Here is a 25,972-nt window from a genome sequence, read left to right on the forward strand (position 1 = left end):
CGGCGATTTCAATTGGTGATGAATACACACCTGGCAAGTCTCCATGGCAGGCTTCAGAGGGCAGAAAGGATGCTGGGCTTAAGACCACTGGCTCACAGGCCCCTGGGTCATCCCTGCAGCTCAGAACCAGTGAGCCATCACTCCTTGGGGCGTTTTTTGATTGGGGGTGGGGGAAGGGTGGGCGTGTCGAGGAGCACCTGCTCTTCTGGGCATCTCTGCGAATCAGGTTCCCATCCTCTCTTTTTAAGGGTGTAGCTGCAACTCTGATCTATTCCCTGAGTGCTTTATGAGATCCGGTTTCCAACTCCTCTTGGGTAGCTCAGGTCCCGTTACAATTCCCCAGAGGGGTGTGCGTGCGTGTGTGTGTGTGTGTGTGTGTGTGCGCGCGCGCGCGCGTGTGTGTATGTGTTGGAGGGGAAGCGTGTGTGCGTGGAGACCAGGTGCCCGGGCTCCAGCTGCGGGCCCGCAGGGTTCACCAGGCCTCGCGGGCGAGCGCGCGGCGGGGCCAGGAGCGCCGCGGCCCCTTTAAGAGCCGGGCCCAGGCCGGCCCGCGGGCCGGGGCGCCGGGCGCGCGGCGCAGTGGAGGAGTTGGGATCCGGCGCAAAAGTTTCCTCCCAACTCCGGCCCCGCGCGCAGCCGCCGCCGCCGCCCACTCCAGCCCCGGGACTGGGGCAGGCCCGGCCGCCGCCACCGCTAGGGCCAGGGCGGGCCGAGCCAGGCCCCGGCTGGCAGTTTCGATTCGGAGGGCGGGCCGGAGCCGGAGCCCCTGCCGTGGAAGCCGGGTCGCCGCCACCTGGGACGGAGCCCTGCCCGCTGCTGTCCACTCCCCCTGCGCGGCCGCGACCCGGGCTACCCGGGCCTGGCGGCTAACGCCCCCTCTCCAGTCCCCAGGTCTTGGAGGGGAGGGAGCAAGGGGGCGTGGAGGCGAAGAGCCCGGGATTTTCCCCGAGGGTGGGGACGGAGCCCACGGCGCGCCAGACACCTGTTCGGCCGGGCCCGGCGTTGGTGGCCCGGGGGGTCCCAGGATGAAAGTGACCGTGTGCTTCGGCAGGACGGGCATCGTGGTGCCCTGCAAGGAGGGTCAGCTGCGGGTCCGCGAGCTCACGCAGCAGGCGCTGCAGCGGTACCTGAAGGCGCGGGAGAAGGTGAGCGCGGCGCGGGGGGCGCGCGTGCCCGGGAGAGGCCGGAGAAGCACCTGCCCGCGGGAGCCCCGAGGACCGGCTGGCCACGCCAGGGGTGGCGGGGCTCTCAGCTCCTGCTCTGGGCTCTGCGCTTGGCCTCTGGTTTGGCTGGTCCCTATTAATATAAGGGCTCATCTCCTGGCGCCGGTGGTGTTGGTGGGAGGGACTGCAGCCAGAGAATCATTGGGGGCCCGGGTAGAAACGCATGATCTGGCTCGCGCCCCACTCCAAGCCCACCGCCTTGGCACTGGTTTACTGAAGCAGCTCCTAGAGACTGGCAGCATCCTTGAAGCTGGAGGAGAAGCTGCACTGCAACTCCTGCAGGGAAGGTGCTGCCAGCTCAGGTGTGAGCTCTGCCCCTGGGAGTTATCAAGTGGATGAGCCAAGGTGGCAGAAGCGCGCGAGTTACAGCTGATGGGGCTCTTGGAATTTCAAGTCCCGGAGGGGTTTGTGGTCACAGTGACTTGGGCTGGAACTTTGGGTAGAAGGATGCGGTTTGTTTCAGTCCCAAGACTCGCTGTCTTCTCCGCGAGTGTTTCCAGTTACACGCCTCTCATCCAAGGAGCGAGCTCCACGTGCTGTGACGTGCTATGGGGTCCCCGCCCCGGTCTGCCTGACTGTTGCAGTGACCACGTGCCCTGGCCCTCGCTTCAGCTCCCAGAGTCAGGGGCAAGTGAAAATTAAGTGAAGCTCAGAAAGAATGCTTCTAAGTGCATGACGGATGCTGTAGTTCAGAAGTCCTCTTTGAACACTGGAGCTGGTTCTAGGGGGCTGGGTAGCTTTTGAAGATGTCTTCAATGGGATCTTTATTGAGGTGGGGGGCACACCCAGCGGTGTGCAGGGTAGAGTCCAGAATGTGCTTCGATGGGACTCTTAAAGGATGTTTAGGGGTCCCTTTGCAGTGATTGAGGTCGAACAGGCCCATGTCACCTTTCGTATCTTCAACGGAACCTTTAAATGAAGATTTTAAGGGTACCGTTCTGTTTATTTTTAAATTTAAAACAGTTTTTGGTTTTTGGGCCAAACTCGGCAGTGGTCAGGGGTTACTCCTGGTTCTTCACTCAAAAATTACTCCTGGAAGTGCTCAGGAACCATATGTGGTTCAGGGGGATCAAACCCCCCCACCCTGTTCAAGGGAAAAATGCCCTACCCGCTGTACTAGCGCTCCGTCCACAGTTTAATTTATCGAAGCCTTAAATCAAACATCTGTGGCCCAAAGGCTCTTTAAACAGAATAAGTTATTTGTCAAAACTGTATTGGAGAGGCCCATAGTTCACTTAACCAATTGTCTTTGATGTTATATTTCACTCACTTCTCAAAGTAGAAGAATAAGAATTCTTCTAACTAGTATTCTAGAAAATTTATTGAATAGATATTCTTGAAGGATTACCATACTAAAGTATTTTTATTTTTCACTCATTAGAAATAATTTGTTCTGAAAAATTGTGGGTAATTTAGTGCCTGCAGCTATCTAAGTAAGAGAGGTATGCTACATGCTTACACAAAACACAGAGGAAACTAGATGATATTTAATGCAGTGTAATAGGATCTTAAAAAGTGTTAAAGAGCTATTGATATTCTGGACTGAAAGCATAATTCATAATACCACAGGACTGAAATATAATTATATTGATCAGTTTATTATTATTACTAGACATTACATTTTTCTGTGTTTACATTTATATATTAGTGAATGTGACATTTAAAGGTCACCCACAGCTTATAAATCCTCCCTTCTTTGGCTTTTAAAATCTCAATTTAATAAGTGGCAAGTGATATTTTTCCCCTCCCCAAATATTCCTCTCCTATACTTCCATTTTAAATAATATTGTAATCATAATGAGGCTTAACTGATATTAAATGGTATTCCTAATGGAACTAAATGTCAAGATATACTCTGACAAATTCCATACTTACATCTATTGAATTTAGAAAATAATGAGAAAATATCAGAAATGTCAGAATTCAATTTGAGAAATAATTTGTCATAAATTTCAGTTTCTCAGTGAAAGAGATTTAAAAGACTGTTTCCCACTATAACAAAATTTTAATATGCACACTCAAAATAGTGTAACAACTACTAATATGGATTGTGCTTACTCTGTACAAATACTGTTTTGGAATTGTATAGATATTTAATAACTCTCTGTGAGGTAGATCGGATCATTCCCTCTTTACAGAGTGGGAAAATAAAAAGATAGAAATGTGACTAGTTACTGAGTGGCAAAATTGGGATTTGGACCCAGGAACAGTTTTTCGGCCCTACTTTCAGCAGTCATGAAGACCACTGGGTTACTTTGTATTAAAATTTACCATCTTATTTTTCAATATTTCTAAAAAAGACAGTCCCATCTACACAATGCAACCATAAATCTAAACTGAAGATAAGTAATTTCTTTTATAGATAGTACTACATGTTATAGAGAGAAGTCTAATTTTTTTGAGAAAAGTGATGCAGGATTTACAAATCAAGTGTAAAAAATTTTTCTCAGTCTAATGACTCATGGAAAAATGGGAGCTATCTCTTAGACATCCAGGTAAAGTATGCTGTAAAGAAACACATTTAGTGGAAACATGAGTGTAAATTAAGCCTCTCTTCTAGGATCTAAATAATTTAGCAGAGAGAAAGGCAGATTTCAAGATTGAAGATAGAGTGGAGGGTTTGAAAGTTTGTAGGGCAAGTGAAGTCCAAGGAAGCCATTTTGGATTTGATGGGCAACATCAGGGAAATGTACAACTCCTACCAAGAAGAGACAAAGTAGATTGGTATTTATGGAATGTGGGGAACCAGCTGAGTCAGCATCAGATAAGGACAGAAGTAGATAGTTTGCTGAAGAAACTGGGGGAGCTTTGGGGAAGGCTTTAATTATGTTCTGAAATTGAAACTTTGAGCTACCTACCACATCCCACTCCCCTGCTATTTGATGAACTCTACTGGGGAGGTGAATTGACTAAGGGACTAGAATTATGGAATCACTTGTCTTTGGATCCTGGTAGTTTATCAGTGTCCCGGGCTCTAAATTCAATTTAGTTAAGCAGTTAGTGGAGAGGAGATTGTCTTCTTAAGGAGTCAAGGTGGGGATCAGTGAGTAATTAGTTAAATTTATCATCAAAATTACGTGTCACAGGTGAATGGATAATTGAATCGTATCCTGCAGGGGCTTTCAACCCTGGGTGATCATTATTTCCTCTAACATGTAACATTTTAAATAATACAAATCTCTAAGTCTCTTTCTCCAAGATTCCTATTCAGTGAATTTGGTGGGGGTTACCTGGGCAAAGAAAGTTTAAAAAGCGTTCCAGGTGATTCTAATGCGTGGTCATAGTTATGAAACACTAATCTACTGTCTATTACCACAAATTTTTTGGTATTATTCAACTTAATTTATTTGTAGTTTTAAAAAATAATCGACACTGTGCTTAGATATCTAGATACACACCTATCATTAGTGACTATCCCTCTACTCCTATCCTGAATGAATTCTCGCTGAGGTACTTAAATAATTTGGATTGATTATTGGTATGTAAACAGTATGTGTCATGCATGTATAATATATTTGTTTAATGTATGTGTAATATATACCTGTATATATACACGCAAATATATCTCTTCAAATATACATATATATGTATATGTACAGAGATGGTGAGGAAAAGGAAGAAGGGGGGAGATTGAAGTGAATAAGGAAAAGCCTTGTTGCTAATGAGAGTGTAGAGTGTGTTCAGGAGTTGAATGAAAATACTTTGAACATTGAGATTCTGATCATGGGCTGTTGGAATTTTTAAGAAGTTGATTTGTGGATCTGACATTTTATATGAGAATATTACTTTTAAGGAAACTGTCAATAGACTTTTCAAAGTGAAACTCTTCTGTGTTCAGATATTTTGAATAATTTGTTTTACAAGTTGAGACTAGATACCTAGATCTGAACAAGAGTAACAACTCTGGTTTCTGATTAATTGTAGGCTCAGGTTCTGAGAGTATTATACAGTGATGAGAATTTAATATCTTTTCTTGGGAAGAAAATCAGATAGTCTGATAATACGAAGCTCTGCTCTCTCACATGCCAAGTACAATCAAAGCTGAGACACAGCTTTTAGAAGCAGCCCTGCCTTGCTCTAGCCTCCTCGTGCTGAGCTTTTCCTTCCATTTTTGTCTTAAATAGGGTCTGCTAATTTCATTGTTACCATTTTCTTGCCCTGCTGCTTTATAGTCCTCAGACCTTCTCTTTCGCCTCCTCACAGTTCCTTTCTTTGCTGCATCTCTATGTGGAATTCAGTGTCCTCTGCATAGGAATTGTTGACCCAGGCTTGCTAGCACTTTTAGTGCATCTGAGCTAAATTGAGGACTCCTATGAGATTAGGAGCCACAGGCATGATTTATCCTTTGGTGCACCTTGCCCAAATGGCTTCACTAAGCAGCTACTCATTCTTAGAGCTTTCGGTATACTAGATTCATGCCACCCCCATTTTTGGGAGAAAGCTAGGAAAATATCAAAATTTTATGAGAGCAATTTTTTTTCTGTAGACACTGATTACTGACCTCATCTGTCTTAAAAATACAGAACCTTTTGCTGCTCTGGGAAAATCTAACAGTGCTACCCAGTAGAACTTTGTGCGATGATGTAAATAATCTAGATCTGTGTTTTCCACAGAATAGCTGCTGGATGTCTCTGATGGTTCAATCAATGTTCAGTGCACTTAGTGAAGTTGAGGAACCTAATTTTAAATTTAGATTAATTTAAACTGGCATGGTAAGTTAATGAATAGTTAAGATTAAAACATTCTTTGAAATTTTCACAGCTGTATTTTGGAAATCACTGTCCAAAGTTCAAATTTCAAGAAATATGTAATTTCCTGTTATGTTCCTCACAGTTTTGTTGAGAATTTTGCCATGGTAAATGCAGAAGTTGTTTTTGGGTACCCGTTGTGGAAGAGAGATTTTAAACCCCCAAATTCTGTACCTAGATATAAGCAAGATCCAGCTGAATCATAGAAGTTGAGGCCTTTCTCAGTGTGGACTTTTGGTTCAACAGCCTGATGTTGTCCATCCTAGATTTTTGATATTAGATGGATGGTGGGCTGGAGCGATAGCACAGCGGTAGGGCATTTGCCTTGCACGCAGCCAACATGGCCGACCCGAGTTCGATTCCTCCGCCCCTCTCAGAGAGCCCGGCAGGCTACCGAGAGTATCTCGCCCGCACGGCAGAGCCTGGCAAGCTCCCCGTGATGTATTTGATATGCCAAACACAGTAACAACAAAGTCTCCAATGGAGACGTTACTGGGCCCGCTTGAGCAAATCGATGAACAATGGGAGGACAGTGATCAGTGATCAGATGGATGGTGGGCCAGCCAGAAGCAGTGGGCAAGCCTTGCCATTTCAGTGAGGTCTGAATGCATCTAGATAATCATCTGGCTTTATGGATGCAAATATCATGTGTCTTGTTGCAAACTAGACCTCTCCCCTGGACTGTTCTGTATTGCAGTCTCCTTGACACCTCTGATTGGCTGTTATGAAGACATGTTACATTTAGCTTGCTCCAAACTACACTGGTTGTTCACTATTTTGTATCTACTTCTACCACAGTCCACTCCTCTTAATGTGTGACTGTACCATCTTTCTGGTAATTTTGGCCAGACCTATTGTGATTCCCCTGGTTGAGTATCTCTAATGACCTACCAGCAATCAATCAGCAGATCATGTGGACCGCTTTTATAGTCAATGCAGAACTGATCAATTTTAATTTTCCTTTTAGCATGTTGGGGCAGGTAGTGGTGTGTGTGTGTGTGTGTGTGTGTGTGTGTGTGTGTGTGTGTTTGCTTTTTAAAAGACATTGGCTTCCTTTTTTCTGTCCTTGCCCCAGTCATACAAAACTATAAAATCTGGTCAGATCTTGTATTCTTTGACATAAGCTCTGAAAACTATAGAGTTTTTCAGATAATTAGATCATGTAGTTTATTATGGGCTACCTGTGTGGAAAAATAGCTAACATAGCTGGCCAAGGACTGTTTTGCTTAGATATTCATGAAAAACTTGCCCATGATTGCATCTGGAAAGTTAAATTTGTGAAAAGTTTTCATCTTTCCCCAATAAGAATGTTTCATTGTGCCAAAAGTGTTTATGCAGATAATATAGTATATGCTGGGTACCTTCTCTCATTCTAGGGGTAGGGAGTTTTGTGAAGTAAGGCAGAGGATTCCTGTGTAACCAGATCCCTAAGAAGCCCTTAGATGCTAGTGAAACTCCTTAGAAAGCATTTCTTCCATACTATTAAAACATTGCTAGGAGAGAGAAGTGGTATTACAGAGGTTAAGCCACATGTCTTGCATGCTGCTGATACCAGTTAGCTTCCTACCCCTCTATAGAAACTTGAGCATTGCCTGAATGGCCCTTTAAGTCCCTGGTGCTGCAGGACTCAAACAACACCACAGGTCTCAAGCAGCACTATATCCTCGGGTCCTTGAATTGAACCACTCACTTGTTTGGCTGAGAATCAGAGGGGCACCAATGCCTCCTGAGTACTGCCTCAGAGGTTCTCCACCCTGAGATAAAAACACATTAATGATAAATTATTCTTGGAAACTTGTGTCCAGTTGCCTATTGACTTCACCCTCTATGCTATAGCATTTACTGAGTTGGCTTTGTGTTCTTTTGCTGTACTAAATCAGAGTTTTGAGAAAGACTGTATGCTGAGTAGTGCAAGTCTTCCTAATGTTTCATTAACCTTGAGGACCCCCAACACACTATCTCATACCTCTTAGACTTCATTCTCTGCCTGTCACCCTGGCCTTCAGCGACACTGATCTCTTAGCTCCTATTAAAAGGTGCCAGACAGGCTTCCAACTCCTGTGCAATTTTTCTGCCTGAAATATTCTTCCCTACCTGTCTACTTGTCTGGCTGCTTCATTTTTTCCATTTTAGAAGATTGTTCTATCATTAAGCCTTTATGCTCACACTATTTATAACTCCTCTAACTGCCTTGTTTTGCTTTATTTTTTCTGCCTTATTTTTCTCCACAAAAGTCATTCCTTCTGAGTGTGTATGTGAAGTGTCCTTATTGCTATCTTTCCTCACTGGGCAAGAAGAGTTTTTTTTGTCAGTCTTGTTCATTGTTGAGACAGGGGACACCCTAAAGAGTGTCCAATAGGCTGATGATGAACACATAGTATTTTACTTTGGGTCTGCCTCCATCAGTTGCAGTTTCTGTTTCTTCATTGCTCTAAAATGTCATAGCTTAAAAGAACACCAAACAACATATGAGGGAAGGTTTAATGTGAGATTTGCTAGGTCTGGGCTGTTCAAGATTGATGGCATCATTCATATGCCTGGTGGATCAGCTAGAATGATAGAAATCCTTGAAGGCTGACTGCAATGAAATTCTGAGAGTCTTGGTTCTTGCCAGTTGTTGGGTTCCTGGGTTTCTATAATCTTGTTCTTACAAGTTATCTGACCCGATCATCTTAACATGACTTCCCCTCATGGTTTTTATAGCAGGTTAGACTTCTTACATGACTGTTCAGGCTCCAATGCATGCAAATGTGAAAACTGTCAGATTTTCTTAGGATTTAGACCTGCCAGTGGCTTGGGTCAATATTTTCTGCAGCATTTCATTAGTTGTCTACCCCAGTTTCCTCATAGAGAGGAGATTACACAGAAACTGAGGGACTGTAGGTATAGTTCTTCTGGAAGGGGAAGGGACTCCAGTGTAACAAGTCACAATGCCATCCGTCCAAGGGATGTGCAGGGAGTTGATGGCAAATCAGTGTGTGTACCTGGTTTTGATAACTGAGCAGTCTCCTGGGGAAGGAGGCACGGTTGTGTAGGAACCAGATTATCTTCCATGTTGGGTGCTGGAAGTGCTCTTCAAAAGGAAGATACTGAAGCTCATTGGAAGGATGAAGAATTTTGCCAGGGGAACGGAGGCATAGCACTTCAGGTGGACAGAACAGAAAGGGACGTGTCAGTTGGGTGAAGCTTTGAGTTGAGAGCAGCCCTGATGCGAGCATAGTTGCCCAGGCCTGGGAGCAAGCTGCAAGGGTCCTTGGATGCCCCAAGGAATTTTCAGGCTCTCTTTATGAGGTATACTCTTTCTGTTTTTTTACTTTCTATATACTTTCTATACACACACATATATAGAAACACACACATACATACATACATACATATATGTGTGTACACAACAGGCTGGACATGACATATACTGTAGTAGGGCAATAAAGTGGTAAAGTTATATATTGAGTACTATATACAGATATATCTGAATTTGTATGAGTCTACAAAACTTAAACACAGAGAGGATTTCTTGATCATGAGGTAGTCATTTTGATATTTCTGGTAAGGCCTCATGACACTTTGGTTCTTTTTTCACACCTTCCCCACCTACACTGCTCTCCTCAAACTTAGCAAGTTTTGGGGCTGGAGTGATATCACAGTGGGTAGGGCATTTGCCTTGCACGTGGCTGACCCAGGTTCGATTCCCAGCATCCCATATGGTCCCCTGAGCAAAGCCAGGAGTGATTCCTGAGTACAGAGCCAGGAGTAACCCCTGAGCATCACTGGGTGTGACCCAAAAAAAGCAAAAAAAAAAAATATGGTGAATTCTATACCTAATTCATGGCCACCGTCTTCTCCTATTTTTGATGATTTTTCAAAAGCTTTGAACCCACAAATTTCCTCATACTTTAAATAAAAACAGTTAAATGCATTCGTATTTCTAATGCTGTGCTCCTGGTGCCATTCAGTATTTGTACAAGTCTCTCTCCTTGTGGTTTTTGCAGGTAGCCCTGGCTTGTTTCATTGCAGACTTGCTTTGGCCTTGTTCTCTATACTGTTCTCATTTATTTCATGGCTTCCATGCTCCCAGGTCCACCCCTCTAACTTGGAACTTGCTGTCAATCCCACTCTCTACTTGCTTCTGAACTTTACTCCCTTATTGCCCCCCTAAATTCATGTCCAGCCTGTTCTGTGTGAATTTGTATAGCTCGCTTCTTCATTCTCCCAGACATTTTGGAAATCTGGAACTCCCTTCCCTCTCATATTCCACCACACATCTAGGTGGTCAGAGAGGTCCTCTGTACTCTCTTGATCTGCTGCCTTCTTTTCAGCCTATAGTCAGGCTAGTTCTCATTTTTACTCTGGGGAGATCTGGTGGCCTTTTCTTTGGTCTCCCTGCCTATATCAGCTCTCAACTCCTCCAAGCCATTTCCCACAAAGGAAAATATAACCACATAACTGCCCCTAGCTATGTTATCGCTGGGAATATTTAAATGTTTTCTTGTTGCTTGTAGGTAAATTTTTGTGACTTAATTTCTTCCCTATTCCTTTAAGGCCCTGCATCAATTTAGTATTTTTTCACACTTTCCTGCCTCAAATAAATCCTGCCTTTCCTCCAGGATGGTTGTGGATTTTTTTTCTTTTCTGGGACTCCTCCTCTTTCTTCCCTCTCTGACACACAGGAGCCTTCCTTTTCAAGAGATGTTCATTGCTCCCCGTGCTTCTTTTTTTTTTTTTTAATTTTGGTGTGATCTTGCTTATTAGTCAGGGTGTGTTCACTTACCAGACAATCCACACGGCAGCCACTATAGCCACCATCCCATCCACCGTCTTTCTGTATGGGAGGTGGGGGTTTTGTCTTGCTCAGTCCCTTCCCACTGTTTGCTTGGTCTTGGAGTTCTCCTGAGTCCTATCGCTTGCGCTGTCATCCTCAGGAGGCCCCAAAAGATTTAGAGGCTGGCTTGGAGGTGTCAGACCTCATTTCTGTTTCACCGGGAGGACTAGCTGTGCTCCCTCTCTGGACTCAGTGAGGACTAACTGGAAGTTCTCCCTAATAGAGGATAGCATCTCTTTGCTGCTGCCACAGTTTCTCCTCCTCTGCTCTATCTGAATGAGCCAAGAAGAAAGAATGAGTCAAATTTTTGCCCTTATTTTCTGTTTTTAACACAGTGTCAAATATTCAGTATGCAGACATCAGTGTGTGTTTGTGTGTGTGTATGTGTGTGTGTGTGTGTGTGTGTGTGTGTGTGTGTGTAGTTGTATTCATAGAAACCTAGAATGGTGTTGGATCTGATACTTTGGTGCTTGGGAAATCTTTATATCTAGTATGGTTTCTTTTTTTAAGTCTAACTTTCGATTATCTTTGAATTCCTCATCACATCCCACTTGCTGTAGGCAGTAGTTTACTGGTCCATTTCATCTGTCACACTGATTGTCTTAAATAACAGCCTCAGATTCTGACAGCTTGACTCACTCCTGGGTTTTTGAGCCTGAGTACTCTATAATTCTGTGTTTACAATGGAGCATCATGATGTTTTTATTTCATACAGGTGTGTGTGTGTGTGTGTGTGTGTGTGTGTGTGTGGTGTTGCCTACTAGATGAAAAGAACATTTCATTGTTGGTATTCTATTAGTTGACCTTATGTTAATTTTTAAAATAATTCTGATTATTTGGTTGGATTCTTCATTCTTGAATGGCTTCATCGCTATGTCCAGAGGGCTGCCAGATGACATCTGCTTTTGTTCTCTGAGTTCAGTCTTTCTTCTGATTGCTAGACTCTTACTTTTTGGATTGCCATAAAGTTTAATAGAAAGATTCTAAGAGACAGCCCAGTTAAAAAGGTTTCACTCTCAATTTAGTCTCTGTCTCATGCAGTGACAAGTATCACACAGATAAATATGTCCTATTCATCTTTTGGTCACTGAGTTCCAGTGTGATTATTGTACTTCTTGGGGAATCCCAGGCTTGGAAGAGAAGTTAGCGGGACCAATTTGGTGATGGAGGAAGAAATTGAAAGAGATGGCCACCATATTTGACTAAGGACTACTATTAGCACAGACGGCTGGAGCGATAGCACAGCGGGTAGGGCGTTCGCCTTACAAGCGGCCAACATGGCCGACCCGAGTTCGATTCCTCCGCCCCTCTCGGAGAGCCCGGCAAGCTACCGAGAGTATTCGATATGCCAGACACAGTAACAACAAAGTCTCCAATGGAGACGTTACTGGGCCCGCTCGAGCAAATCGACGATCAACGGGAGGGCCTTTACCTTTACCTTTACCTAATATTAGTCCAGCCAGAAAACCACCCTGTTTTGGGAAATGAACAGATATGCTTTATTGCTGTATTTTGTGGCACAAATTAAGTACCTGTGTGTTACTTGGTAATACCCTTCTGATATGTTTAAAGGGAAATTTGAGTTAAAATTTGTCACAGCATATTTAGAGACATGAGCTATTTTATAAATGACTGCTAATCAAAGGATTTATGGCAAGGGATATATATTTTGTACTTTCTTCTCTCCACAGAAAGGTGTAGGTGTTTCTGGGAGGGATGAAGAGATAGTGGGTTACATGGCCTAAACATGATGGAAATATAAAATAATAAAGTAAGTCATTGTTCCTGATCTGATCTGCATTTTACAGATGAAGAGTACAGAGAGAACTATAATGAATGGTATGGCTAGTTTCCCATTATTGATTGTAGAGGAGAAGTGGTAGGGAATGAGTTTATTAGTAGGTAGGGCAAATCAGTAGGTCATGGTTAGTACTGAGAAGTTTTAGGAGTCAACTGAATATTCTGGGCAAGGTAATGATAATATTTGGTTTGTGGGTCTATCAGTTGTTCCTGACTATGGTATCAGAGGGAACTGAACCTAGAGGATAAAGAACTGACCCAGGTCTCTGCTATGGAAATGTTGTTTTGACTATATTGAAGTAGAAGAGGAATTGTACTTTGAGATTTGGCAGGTGGATTAATAAGACTTAGATTTTTATGACGAGGGAAGTTTGGGCGGGAATGGTTGATCAGTTTGAGGTTTGTGTATTTGCTTATTGAACAGATATTCTAATGAATACATCTTTGTCCTAGGCACTGAGGCCTGGTATACAGAGTCCAAGTGAGACACAGTCTTTACCTTAAAAAAATCCCACTGGTGGCATCAGGAGACTTGGGAGACTAGGGATGGATGAACAAGTTGCTGAGGGGTATTTGGATCTGCCCAAGATCATAAGGTATGGGTCATAACGGTGCCGATTTTTGTATTCATTGTTTCCAATTGGAATGAAGCCATGATTCAAGGTTGGAACTGAAAGGCAAATATGGAAATATGGTCAGCCACAAATGAAGAAAGAATCAGATTAAGTTGATGAATATAAGAACAAGATTGAGGGGCCTGAGCGATAGCATAGCGGGTAGGGCGTTTGCCTTGCACGTAACCAACCTGGGTTTGATCCCTGGCATCCCATATCTTCCCCCAAGTACCACCAGGAGTAATTCCTGAGTGCAGAGCCAGGAATAGCCCCTGAGCATCGCTGAATATGAACCAAAAAGAAAATAAAAAGAACAAGATTGAATGTTTCCAGACATTTTTGAGCTTTACAGTAGCTTCAGGGCTGGAGCGATAGCACAGCAGGTAGGGCGTTCGCCTTACAAGCGGCCAACATGGCCGACCCGAGTTCGATTCCTCCGCCCCTCTCGGAGAGCCCGGCAAGCTACCGAGAGTATTCGATATGCCAGACACAGTAACAACAAAGTCTCCAATGGAGACGTTACTGGGCCCGCTCGAGCAAATCGACGATCAACGGGAGGGCCTTTACCTTTACCTTTACCTTTTACAGTAGCTTCGCTGTTGTCTTCTTGCCCTGTAGATCTACTCTTGAACTTTTTCCCGCACCTTCTGCTACATATATGACTGAGCAGTATGGACTTTCTGGTTCTGGTTAGGGTTTACCAGTAGAGTGTGCAAGCTGAAGGGAGAGTGAGCAATTACCTATCTGCCAGGTTATCAGGATTGACTTCCTCTCTGTACTAAATGTCACGAATCCTGCCAAACCATACTTCTATGCCTCTGTCCACATCCATACATTTTAATGGTCCTTTGTGTGCCAGGTAGATGGCTAGGGTGCACCACTTGATGTGAGTGTTATCCCCTACTGTTTTCTTATTATAAAACTCCTAAGTGAATACTTTGAGTGAACCATTTATTTCTCACCAGTATTCGGAGTGATATAGTAACAATAGGTTTTCCTTTATGATTCAGTATCTGTTACATTGTTTATAACATGAATCCTTAACTGAAGACCTATTATATTTAGAAAAGTAGCTGAGCCATAATGAATTGATTTCAAAATATACTAAGTTAAGGGATAAGTCCCAAGGTCTGGAGATTCCCCAAAAGCCCCACAACTCTTAGATCCCCCTATTTAATGGTCTAATAAAGTGTGTGATGCTAAAGGTAAATTTTACCATCATGTCCACATTGTAGGTGCTTAGTGATATTTTCTATGTATTATCATGCAAATATTCCATGCACATATTTGTTATATTTGTATCTTGAGAGTTGTAAATAATTAGCACTTGGAAAGAATCTTTCTGGCCCAGAAGTTCAAGTGCTTCGATAAAATCTTAGAGAAGTTGAAAGAATTTTAGTTGTCATCATATTTATTTCCTTGTGACATAGTAATGATATTGGTAACTTGAAATGTTAGGTTCTGGTTCTTTCCTTTTGTATCAAAGAGTTGAGGGGAAGTAAGACAGATAAATAATCTATGCCTTATAGTAATAGGAACATTTATAGAGATTCAGTGGGCTTGTGTTTTGACAGCAGTATTTGATCAGAGATGTTTTCTCAGAACCTTAAAAAAACTGTTGTTCAGAAATTTCTAGTTTTTTTTTTTTGGCTGCTGATACTAAATTTGCATTCTAGATATCTTTCCTTCTTCTTCCACTCTGTCTCCTGAGAGGAGGGACATTTAGAAATGTGTCCGTGGAGAGTGAGACTCCCTTCTTCTATTGTTGTATTAGTTTTTCTAAGAGATGTCTTGACAAAGTACTGTAAATGGGATGGATTCAAACAAAAGAAATTCTCTTTCACAATTTTGAGGGTTACAATTTTGAGGTTTCACAGTTTTGAGATCCCTCTGTTTAACGGGCTAATATAATGTGTGATGCTAAAGATAAATTTTAAAATTTATCTTTAAATTAGACTTAAAATTAGTGTTTTGTCAAGATCATAGTCACTTTGAAACTCTGGTTGAGAAGGCTTCTGTTCGTATCTGAAGATACCAAGGGTTTACTCCTAGCTCTATCCTTAGGGATAATTTTTAACCAAGCTAGAGGAACTTTGTATGTTGCCAGGGATCAAACTGGGATTAGTAACATGTTTGTATTATCTGTCCAGCCATGGATTTGTTTTGAGGTCACATCCATTGGTACTCAGTGCTGTTTTCTGACTCTTCCCTTAGGGATTATTTATGGAGGTTTCAGGGAAATATATGACTTCCTGGAATCAAACCCAGGTTAACTGCGTGCAAGGGAAGAGCCCTATTCATTCTTTTGTGTCTCTGACCTCTGGATTACACTTTTAAAGGCCCTATTTCTAAATACAGTTGTAGTCACAAATTACCAGAGGTTAGGACCACAATATCTGGTATGGGGTGCGGGATGGGCTGCACATAAGCCAATTAATAATTTTTTTTGGGGTTTGATGCATTTCCTCCTATTTGGATAGTAAGAGATGGGAGGGGATTCTCTCACTTTTCCTATTGTTTTCTTGTAATATTCTAATCTTTATTCCTTCGATTTTTGCTTTCAAATGGTCTAATGGTCCACAGATATAACTCATTTTCTACTTCATTGAGGAAAGCATGTTTTAAAAATTAACATTACTTCCCACTACATTTTCCATTTAAGCATGTTGAAATCTGTGTTCTTACACTTCTCTATCTTTCTTAGTTGCCCTCTTTAAAGTCCAGGTTTGTGCTGAATCCCATTTCATTCCTTTGTCCTTTATAACCTAGTTATGTAAAGCACTGACTAAAGCCTAATGACTTGAATGAATTTATTCCTATCCAGTCTGTAATTAAGTTAGCTTAGGAGATTGTCATCCCAGAAAGGGTATTGATAACTCTGAATCTCGTTGCTTCAGGCTTCACAGTCTGGCTGGAGAGATATGTCTACATATTGAAAATGAAGAAAACAACCAGTTATTAGATAAATTATTACAGGTATTTAGAAGGGAAAAACATCACAGTAGGCTGGAATGACCAAATGTGAAAAATGGACCAAACTTATTTACTTATTAATCATTTATTTATTTATTTATTTTTCTCCATACCCTGTGGTGCTCAGGACTTACTCTTTACTCTGCATATGGATCAGTCCTGGTAGGGCTCAGGGGTCATTGTTGGTGCTGGGGATAAAATCCTGGTCGGCCACTTGCAAGGGAAATGTACTACCTGCTATACTATCATTCTGGTCCCATAAAATGGATTAAACTTTATGGGATAAGAGTATGTGTGATCACTTGATCACTTGACATTCCATTACTCATCGATTTGCTCAAGCGGGTGCCAGTAACATCTCCATTCATCCCTGTCACATGCTAGTGTAGCCCAATGGCATCTGCTTGTTCTAGGACTGTGAAGAGCTTCAAACTGATTGTTCAGGATCCTGAAGAAGAAGTCTGACCATCTCGTAGGTGGGCGGAATACGATCTTTTGACATCCTGTAGAATCCAGTCAGTATCAGCTCTAGTCCAGCAATCATCTCCAAATCGCATTATATGTCTAGTCCATCTGATTTTTGATGCCTTGGCAAATGAGACAGCATCCCTGATTCTTGATCATCAACAATGGTCGGAACTCTGGATTCTTTCTCTCAGTTGAGTGAAGCATGATACTCCAAGCATAGCTCTTTTGATTCCTCTTTGGGAGACCTGGATAGCGTTCTCATCCTGTTTTCGTAGGGCCCAGGTCTCTGAGGTGTATGTTAATGCAGGAAGAACAGTAGAATCAAAGAGATGTGCCCGGAGCTGGAGGTTCTTCGTCCTCTTTTTTGGGTTTGATGCATTTTCCTCTTAGCTATTTCTTTGACACTCTTGAAGATGTTTCAAGCCGCTCTCTTCCTCCTGTGCAACTCAGGTGCCAGGTCATTTGTCCTGTTGACTTCTTGACTTAGGTACGCAAAACTGTTGCATTTGGAGAATGTTTGTTCCATTGAGAGCGAATGGGACATCAATAATGAGACTTTTTCTCATAAGCATTGTCTTGGTGAGATTCAGCTGTATTCCGACCTTTCCACACTTATCGTCGATGTCAGCCAGCATTTGTGCCACTTGGCTAATGTTTGGTGTTATTAGAATGATGTCATCAGTGAAGTGGAGGTGGTGTAGTTGCCAACCATCTATCTTCACTCCCATTCCTTACCATTCCAGTCATAGCATGATTGTTGAGAATCATGCATGAGAAACATAGCATGTTCTCAAGTGTGGCACTGAAGAGTTTCGTGAAATGGTATCACCCTGCTGAACCCCTCTCTTGACATGCATGATCACTTCCTTGTAGAATGGTGAGATCCTGGTAGTGAATCCGTAATACAGCTCACAGAGGATCCTGATGTACTGAGTTTGAATGCCATCTTTGGCTAGGGCTTCGATGATTGCTTCTGTCTTTACAGAATCAAAGGCCTTCTTTAAATCAATGAACATTAGACAGAGTGACATCTTTGTTTCTTTTTTTTTTTCTTTTTGGGTCACATCTGGTGATGCATTGGGTTAATCCTGGCTCTGCACTCAGGAATTACTCCTGGTGGTGCTTAGGGGACCATATGGGATGCTGGGAAGTGAACCCAGGTCAGCCGCATGCAAGGCAAACACCCTACCTGCTGTGCTATCACTCCAGTCCCCAAAGAGTGACATCTTGAACTCCCGAGAAACCTCAATGAGCTTGGTTATTGTGGGGATATGGTCGATGGTGCTGAATCCTTTTCGGAACCCAGCTTGCTCACATGGTTGTCCTTCACCTAGTGTTCTGCCAATCCTATTCAGAATGACTCTAGTGAACAGCTTGTAGACGACAGACAACAGGCAGATTGGCAATAGTTGCCAATGTCATGGATGTCTCCCTTCTTGTACAGTAGTACAGTCCTGCTGGTTTTCCACGGGGATGAAAACTTGCATTCAGTTAGGTAGCATGTGGAGAGCCGAGCCAGTGTATTGATGAGTACTGACAGCAGGTTCTTCAGGTGTTTGGATCTGACCTTGTCTAGGTTGGGTGCTATTTGCTTCTTTACCGAAGAAATGGCATGTCAGATTTCGGAAGGGAGAACGCTGGGAATGACTTATCCATCCTGCGGAATTTGGTATATGGGCAGGTGGATGTGTCTATCGAAGAGATCTGAGTAGAAGTCATGGATAATCTTCTCCATTGCCCTTCTGGAAGATGTGATAGATCCATCAGGACATTGGAGGGCAGTCATCTTGATCTTGTAGATGGCGAAGGACAGGCGGGCATTGCGAATGCTTTTCCCAGCTTCTGCTGAATCTGCCAGCACTGCTGCTCTTCTCTTTGAGGTCTTCCTTTATCACTTCTCTGCACTGCTTTGCAAGCTCAGACATTCATTTATGGTTGCCTGAGTCTTGTGCCAAGCCATGTTGGCAATGAGCTCAAGAGTTTTTGAAGAGAATGTGTAATATGACAGACAAAAGTAAATGAAACCATTGTATCAATTATGAAACTGCAGTGTCCCAACAGCTCTTAAATTTAGTGGATCTGAGTTTAAAAATGTAAATTATACCTATTTATATTTTCCATATTAAAAATTAAAACATAATTAAAAGTATATTTAATTGATTTAAAACATGATCACTTGTTATGAAAAATAAGTATAATTTTCATGGATAGAGGGAATTTGTGAACAGTGATATGACATAAGTTTTAAATCTTTCTATTAGATGGATTGTCAAGTGTGCTTTCTCTCTCAATTTACTGTAGTATGTTTGGGTGATATATATGAAGAAAATCCTACTACAAACATAAGATATCTAGATGAAAAAGGGAGATACATTTTTAAGTGCTTTTTAGATATAGTAAATATACTTTTTGTTTGCCAGATGAAAATACATCAAGTTCTTCTCTGTTCTTGTTTAAAATGCATGCCACTTGATGGGACTGGGCAGTTGAACAGGCGGGGTGGGCAGCATCTATGGTTGAGGGGGAAGTTTTCAACCTAGAAACCTAGAGAAGGAGATGGTGCTGAAAGGTGGTAAAGAATTATGTAGGAAACCTTATCAGCAACACTATTGTAAACCACAGTGCGAGCGCGCACACACACACACACACACACACACACACGCATGCACATGCACATTTATATGTATAAATATAGCTCGAAAGAGCTATGCTTGGAATATCACACTTCACTCAAATGAGAGATAGAATCCAGAGTTCTGATTTCCGTCAACGCTCAAGAATCAGGGATGCTGTCTCATTTGCCAAGGCATCAAAAATCAGAGGGGCTGGACACGTAATGAGGTTTACAGACAACTGCTGAACTAGAGCCATTACTGACTGGATTCCATGGGACATCAAAAGATCGCATGGACGCCCACCTACAAGATGGTCAGACTTCTTCGTCAAGACCCTGAATGATCGGTTTTAGGCTCTGCATGTTCCTAGAACAAATAGATGCCATTGTGCTATGCTAGCACACAACAGGGATGAATGGAGACGTTACTGGCACCCGCTCGAGTAAATCGATGAATAACGGGGGATCAATTGATCAAGTGATCAAGTGATGTATATATATATATATATATATATATATATATATATCTTATACACATATGTGTATGTATAAGTGCCTCTCATCGGAGATTGGTGGAGGGAACTGGACACTGGTGAAGGGAGTGGTGTTGAAACATTATATGTCATCAGTAACTCATTTCATGGTGACCAAATAAAAAAAATAATATGTTTTATTTATTATATTATAGTCTCTGGTTTTGGTCATACCCAGTGGTGCTCAGGGTTGAGCAACAGTTTAGCTGTAGTATATTATTAGAATCTCTTACCAACTACAATCAAGATGGTCAGCTGAATTGCATTCTCTGGAAGCCTGTATAGAAAGAATCTGCTTCTCAGCACACTCAAGTTTTTGGTAGAATTCAGAGTCTTGACTTTTACTGACTGCTGGTTGGAAATCACCCTTGGCTCCTACAGACCAACTTCCTTCCCTAGAGGTCATTTGTAGCTTCCCTAGAGGTCATTTGTAGCTTCATGTCATGGACTTTTTCAGTCTGATTATTCCATCAATGTGAAGAAAATCTCTAAAGCAAATTGGCAGCTAACATAAATTAACATAATAATAAAAATGGTTATTCAAAGGTTAACTGCAGTATAGAGTATGAAATCACACCGGTAAATTTTCATATTTTGTTACATTATCATTTATAGGCTTGTATTTTGAATAGATTTTTAATCCATGCTTGATCTTTTAACATAATGTATTAACATTTCAAAGACATTTTTGCTTCTCTGAATTATGCCAGTCTTCCAAAGATTGACACAGTTCATTAGATAGGCATATATCAGAAATATTACAGATTATTTTGCAGATCAATATTTTTCTTTTCTTTCTTTTTTAAAAAATAAATTATACATGTATTTGCAGAATTGTTGACAATGGAATTTGGTCTAAAGTGTTCCCAACTCTGTTCCACAGCCAATGACCACATTCCTCTGCCAATTCCCTTCCATTTCCCAAACTGTCACCTTGGCAGATATATTTTAAAATTTAATTATTATTGTTTAGATCCCATTCTTTCTTTTTATTGGGGGGGTATAGTGTGAGGAGACACCCTGACATTGCCCAGAACTTACACCTGGCTCTGGCTCAGGGACCACTCCTAATGAGTTTGGCAGCCCACATGGGGTGCCAGGGGTTGGCTTTATGCAAGGCAAGCACCTACCCATTGTTCTATTGCTCTGGCCCACTTTCATAGTAGTGTTGAATATAGTGTTTCAGATATATCTGTCACAGATGTGTCCAAATCCTGAGCCATAGCTGTTGTGACTGTTGCTGTTACTTGCCGACCATACATTTTTTTTAACTTTCCTCTTCCATTTCTTTTCTTCCATGGCATTTCACTTATGTAATTAAGCACAATTTTATTTTTGCCTACCTTTGATATCTTTCATTTCATAGGCATGCTGTTTTTAAAAGCCACACAGTTGTGAGCATGTTCAGTATTTCTCCTGTTTGGTTTACTTAACATGAGATCCTCCAGTTCCATCCAAATCATAGAATACTGTATGATTTTATCAGTAGTAGCATAGCATCTTTCCCAAGCAATGTTTCCGTGTTTAGGTGGATAGATACCAAGAAGTAAAATTTCTGGCTCATATGAGAGCTCTATTTTTAATTTTACTTTTTTTCAGGAATCTCCATGTAATTTTTCACAGGAACTTCATCAGACAACATTCCCACCAGCAATGGATGAAAATTCCTTTTTCCCTACATCCCCACCAACACAGGTTGTTCCTAGCATTTTTGATAATAGCCATTTTCGCTGTGTGAAATGATGTCTCACTGACATCTTAATTTGTATTTCTCTGATAATAAGTGATGATGGACACTTTTTTATATGCCTTTGTCCATCTGTCTATCTTCTTCATATACAGATTTATTTTTTATCCCAATTTTAATGAGGTTTGGATTTATTGTAGTTGATCTTTGTGAATGCTTCATATAGCTTGGATAGTAACCCATTATCTGATGCATTGCATGCAGATATTTCTCCCACTCAGTAGGGTGTATTTTAATTTGAGCTTGTGCTTTTTTTGCCAAGAAGAAATTTTTGAATTTGATATAGTCTAGTATTTATTTTGTTTGTTTGTTTCTTTTGTCTTTATCAGTGAAATCACATCATTGGAAACACTTTAAAGGTCCAAACTCTAGACCTCGATTTTCATTCTGTCTATATTTCTCAGTGTATTTGATGACTTCTGGTCTAATCTCTAAGGTATTTGATCCAATTTGTTTTCCCTGTACCATTTGTTGAAGAGACTATCTTTACTGTACTTCTTATACCTATCCCCATTGTTGTAGATGAGCTGTTCCTATATCTGAGGGTTTATCAATGGGTTTTCAGCTCTAACCTGACAGTCTATCCTATTCCAGTACCATGCTGTTTTTATTACTACTGCCTTATAATATATTTTCAGGTCAGGAAATGCAATACCTCCCAGTTTCTTATTTCTCCAAATGGCTTGGCTATTAGCTGTGTTTTATGACTCCATAAAAATTTTATTAGTGGCATTTTTAAGTGGAGATGAATGTCATGTGGATTTTGATGGTGCATTGAATTGAACCAATTTGATAATTTAGATTTTGAAAAGTCAGAGTAGTTAGTGGCTTATATTATGGTATTTTCTCTCCACCCCCAAGCCAGATCCACACCAGGGATAGGTTTTTTCCACTGCTCTCTACATAATATAGTTGTTAAATGGCTACTGTGTTGAGTACAGAAATCCTATGAGTCTGAAAAATGGATCTTCACTAAAGTTTTGATAAAGTTGTCTATTTATTGACCCATAAGAAAAGGTGCTCATAGGTTAGGGGGAAATGCATGAATTCAGACCAAAAAAAAATTTATTGCTTCCTTACCCTTTTTCCTTGCATGGAATGGAATTAGCTTTAACTCCTATACCAAATAAACTTACTTAGTAGTGAGACAATGACAGATATAAAATGATAGAGCAGGGGCACTTTTGATCATGTCCTAAATAACAGAAAAAGATAGCACAGTGGGTAGGGTGTTTGCCTTGCATGCAGCCAACCCGGGTTCAATTCTTCTGTCCCTTTTGAAGAGCCTGGCAAGCTACCGAGAGTATCCCGCCCACATGGCAAAGCCTGGCAAGCTACCTGTGGTGTATTCAATATACTAAAAACAGTAAAAACAAGCCTCACGATGGAGACATTCCTGGTGCCTGCTCAAGCAAATCGATGAACAACGGGAGGACAGTGCTACAGTGCAGAGTTAGAAAATGTTGATTCTAGGAGCCATAATTTTTTTACTGCTTCATCATAAGCATGTTTAAGTTGAGCACTTAAAAAATATTTTTCATTGCAATTTAGATAACTTGGTTAAATGGTGTTAAAGTTTATGGTATTAACATACAAAGTTACTGCACTCCAATGCCATCAAAGTGATTTTGACTGTCCATCATATGGATACTTTTCCAAAGGGAAAATTAGTAACAGTGAAAAATACAATGGGCTAGTAGAGTTTACTATGTCTTAGACAACAATGATATCACATACCATTGCTTTTGCACTGCTAGTACAATTTTCAGCTTAAGTTGTTCCAAGGATAAAGCATGAGATTCTAAAAAAGTTATTCATCTAGTGTTTATTGTCAGGTGTTCACAAAACATTATTCTTTAATCAGGTTCCACACCAAGTAGTCATCACGTACAAAAAGAATAGCAAGTTCAGTCACATCTATAAAGTGATCCATTTGTAATGCAAAGGAACAATTCTGCAGGTGCTATATTAACTCAGACTTACATTTGAGGCAGAATTTTTTATTTGAGAAAGTTTTGTTGTTAACTGACTTCTCATCTAGTAGACATCAACAAATCAGCAACGTCAATTAATTGTATATAGTTTTCTCACTGTGTGTATTTCTCCAACAAATGCAATAAAACAATACAATAGTTCACTACAAGATTCTTTAGTGCTTTTTTGTATTTCAAGCTTAAAATATTTAATAATGTTTGACTATTAAAATGTCAGTGTGAATGTATTTAATAAACATACATTTCCTTTTCCTTAAAATTGCTAGTAATTTCAAATTTCAAAGTAATGCTACAACTTAATGAAAAATGTTCTGCAGCATGACACAACAATGGAAGTGAATAATATCATAAGGACAAGGATAAGATAATGCTCATATTTTATCTATTTGCAGTTGTGGACAGCTTTTTAAGAAGGTGATTATTTCCTTCCATGAATCAGAGATCTCTAATGTGTCAGTTTCATATTTAAGTTTCTTTAGCTGTTGATAGTATATCTGTGGGTGGAGTGTTACAGTATATCTTTATTTTATATCTATTGTGGTTATACACATACATTTATAGAGTATACAGTTTGCCATTTTAACAATTTTGAGTATTCTTCTGTCATTAATTTCAATTATATTGTTGTGTGACCATAACTTCTATCCATATACTTCTCTCATTTCCAGATCCTATTTTGATATATTCCATATCTATGAAACAATCACTCCTTCATCCTTCAGCCTTACTATTACTATTCTATTTTCTGTCTCTAAATTTGACTACTTTAAGAGCTACATATTAGTATAAATTTTTTTTGTCTATTGTAACCTGATCATTTACCATAGTTCTCAGGTTTTACCCTATAGTGATGTATCAGAATTTCCTTATATTTTTAAGGTTTGAATGATTTTTTTATTCATATATCAAATTTTGTTTTGCATTCATCCACTGGAAACATGTTTGCAATGAGTAGCATTGTAGCACTGTCCTTCTGTTTTTCATTGATTTGCTCAAGTGGGCACCAGTAGCATCTCTATTGTGAGACTTCTTGTTACTGTTTTTGGCATATCGAATACAACACGGGTAGCTTACCAGGCTCTGCCGTGTGGGCAGGATACTCTAGGTAGCTTGCCGGGCTCTCTAAGAGGGACTTGCAATGACTGTATGCCCTATTTCCATAAGTGTATAAATGTATTTCTCTTGGCCCAAAAAATATTTACTAATAAACCTATTTACTACAAACTTCAAAAACAATTTTTCAAAATGTATGGTCACAACAAAAAAAATCAAAATGAATCGATCAGTTGTTATTGAATTAAGATTGTTAAAGGAAAAATTTTCATTGACTGGGAACTTGTAATAGATAAGAATAAATTACAGACTTAACAAAAATATTTCAAATTTTTTATTAATTTTCTGTAATTTTGGAAAGGCAGTTTAAGGAGGGCTTATAAATATTCTTAAAATTAATGGATTTGCCTGAAGCTGAAACAATAAAATTTATTTAAAATATTAAAACTGTGGGGGCTGGAGTGATAGTATAGCAAGTATGGCATTTGCCTTTCTCTCAGTCAACTAGGTTTGATCCCTGGAATCTCATAGGTCTCCCAAACCATGCCAGGAATGATCCCTGAACATAAATCCAAGATAAGCCCTGAGCACAGCTGGGAGTGGCTGAAAAGAAAAAAAAATCATTTAAAATATATTGTTAAAACTCTAGCTTTTGGGGGCTGCTAGTAATCTATCGTAAACAATAGGAAACCTTTCTCCATTGAGGTGTAAAGGTTCCCAGGCTGCTTTGGCCTACACTCATCTTCTTTGGGGTGGAATCACTCAATGCCCCTCCCCCACAGTCCTGTAAATTAGAGGGTTAAAAGTTATTTATTATTAACCTTCTGGCATACAGTGTTCCAACACCAATACCTTCACCAGTGTGGTGTCTACTTACCTTCACCATGATACCTAGTTTTCCTCCCACCCAGGCTATTTCTAGATCAGGCATTTTCCTCTTCATCATTGTTCTCTGGCGTTTTCTTCCCTAACTTACTCCTCCCGCACTCACATTGGATTGGCAAATTTTCTACTTAAGAGCAGTTCACCTCCTCTTTGCTTCTATTATCTCTGGGGCTTTGTTGATCCCTTAATGAAGTTTCTTTATATTCCACATATGAGAAGGATCATTCTGTGTCTGTCCTTCTCCTTTTGACTAACTTCACTCAAGATACTCCCCAGATCCATCCACATGGCAGCAAACTATATGAGCAAATTATTTTTTTCTTATTGCGGAGTAGTATTCCATTATGAGTATGTAGCATCCTCTCTTTATCTAGTCATCTGTTCTTGGGCCCTTGGGTTCTTTCCAAATTTTGGCTATAGTGAATAATGCTGCAATGAACATTGGCCCTCTTGGAAATGTACTTTAAGAGAAATCAAAAGAACAGGCTCCTCAGTTTCACT

The 25,972-nt window shown here is 40.8% G+C and overlaps 1 protein-coding gene across 2 annotated transcripts in view; it reads left to right on the forward strand.

Annotated features, from left to right (window-relative positions):
• The first annotated feature begins 973 nt into the window (after positions 1 to 973).
• PARD3B (par-3 family cell polarity regulator beta) overlaps positions 974 to 25,972 on the forward strand; it is a 1,231,823-nt gene continuing 1,206,824 nt past the window's right edge. For both annotated transcript variants that reach the window (XM_056111836.1, XM_056111837.1), the window contains exon 1: positions 974 to 1,145. In XM_056111836.1, coding sequence (XP_055967811.1) covers positions 1,026 to 1,145 — 120 coding nt within the window. In that variant the 5' untranslated portion in view covers positions 974 to 1,025. The remainder of the gene's footprint in view (positions 1,146 to 25,972) is intronic.

Source organism: Sorex fumeus, unplaced genomic scaffold (genome assembly GCF_029834395.1).
Source record: "Sorex fumeus unplaced genomic scaffold, SorFum_2.1 ptg000014l, whole genome shotgun sequence".
Lineage (NCBI taxonomy): Eukaryota > Metazoa > Chordata > Mammalia > Eulipotyphla > Soricidae > Sorex > Sorex fumeus.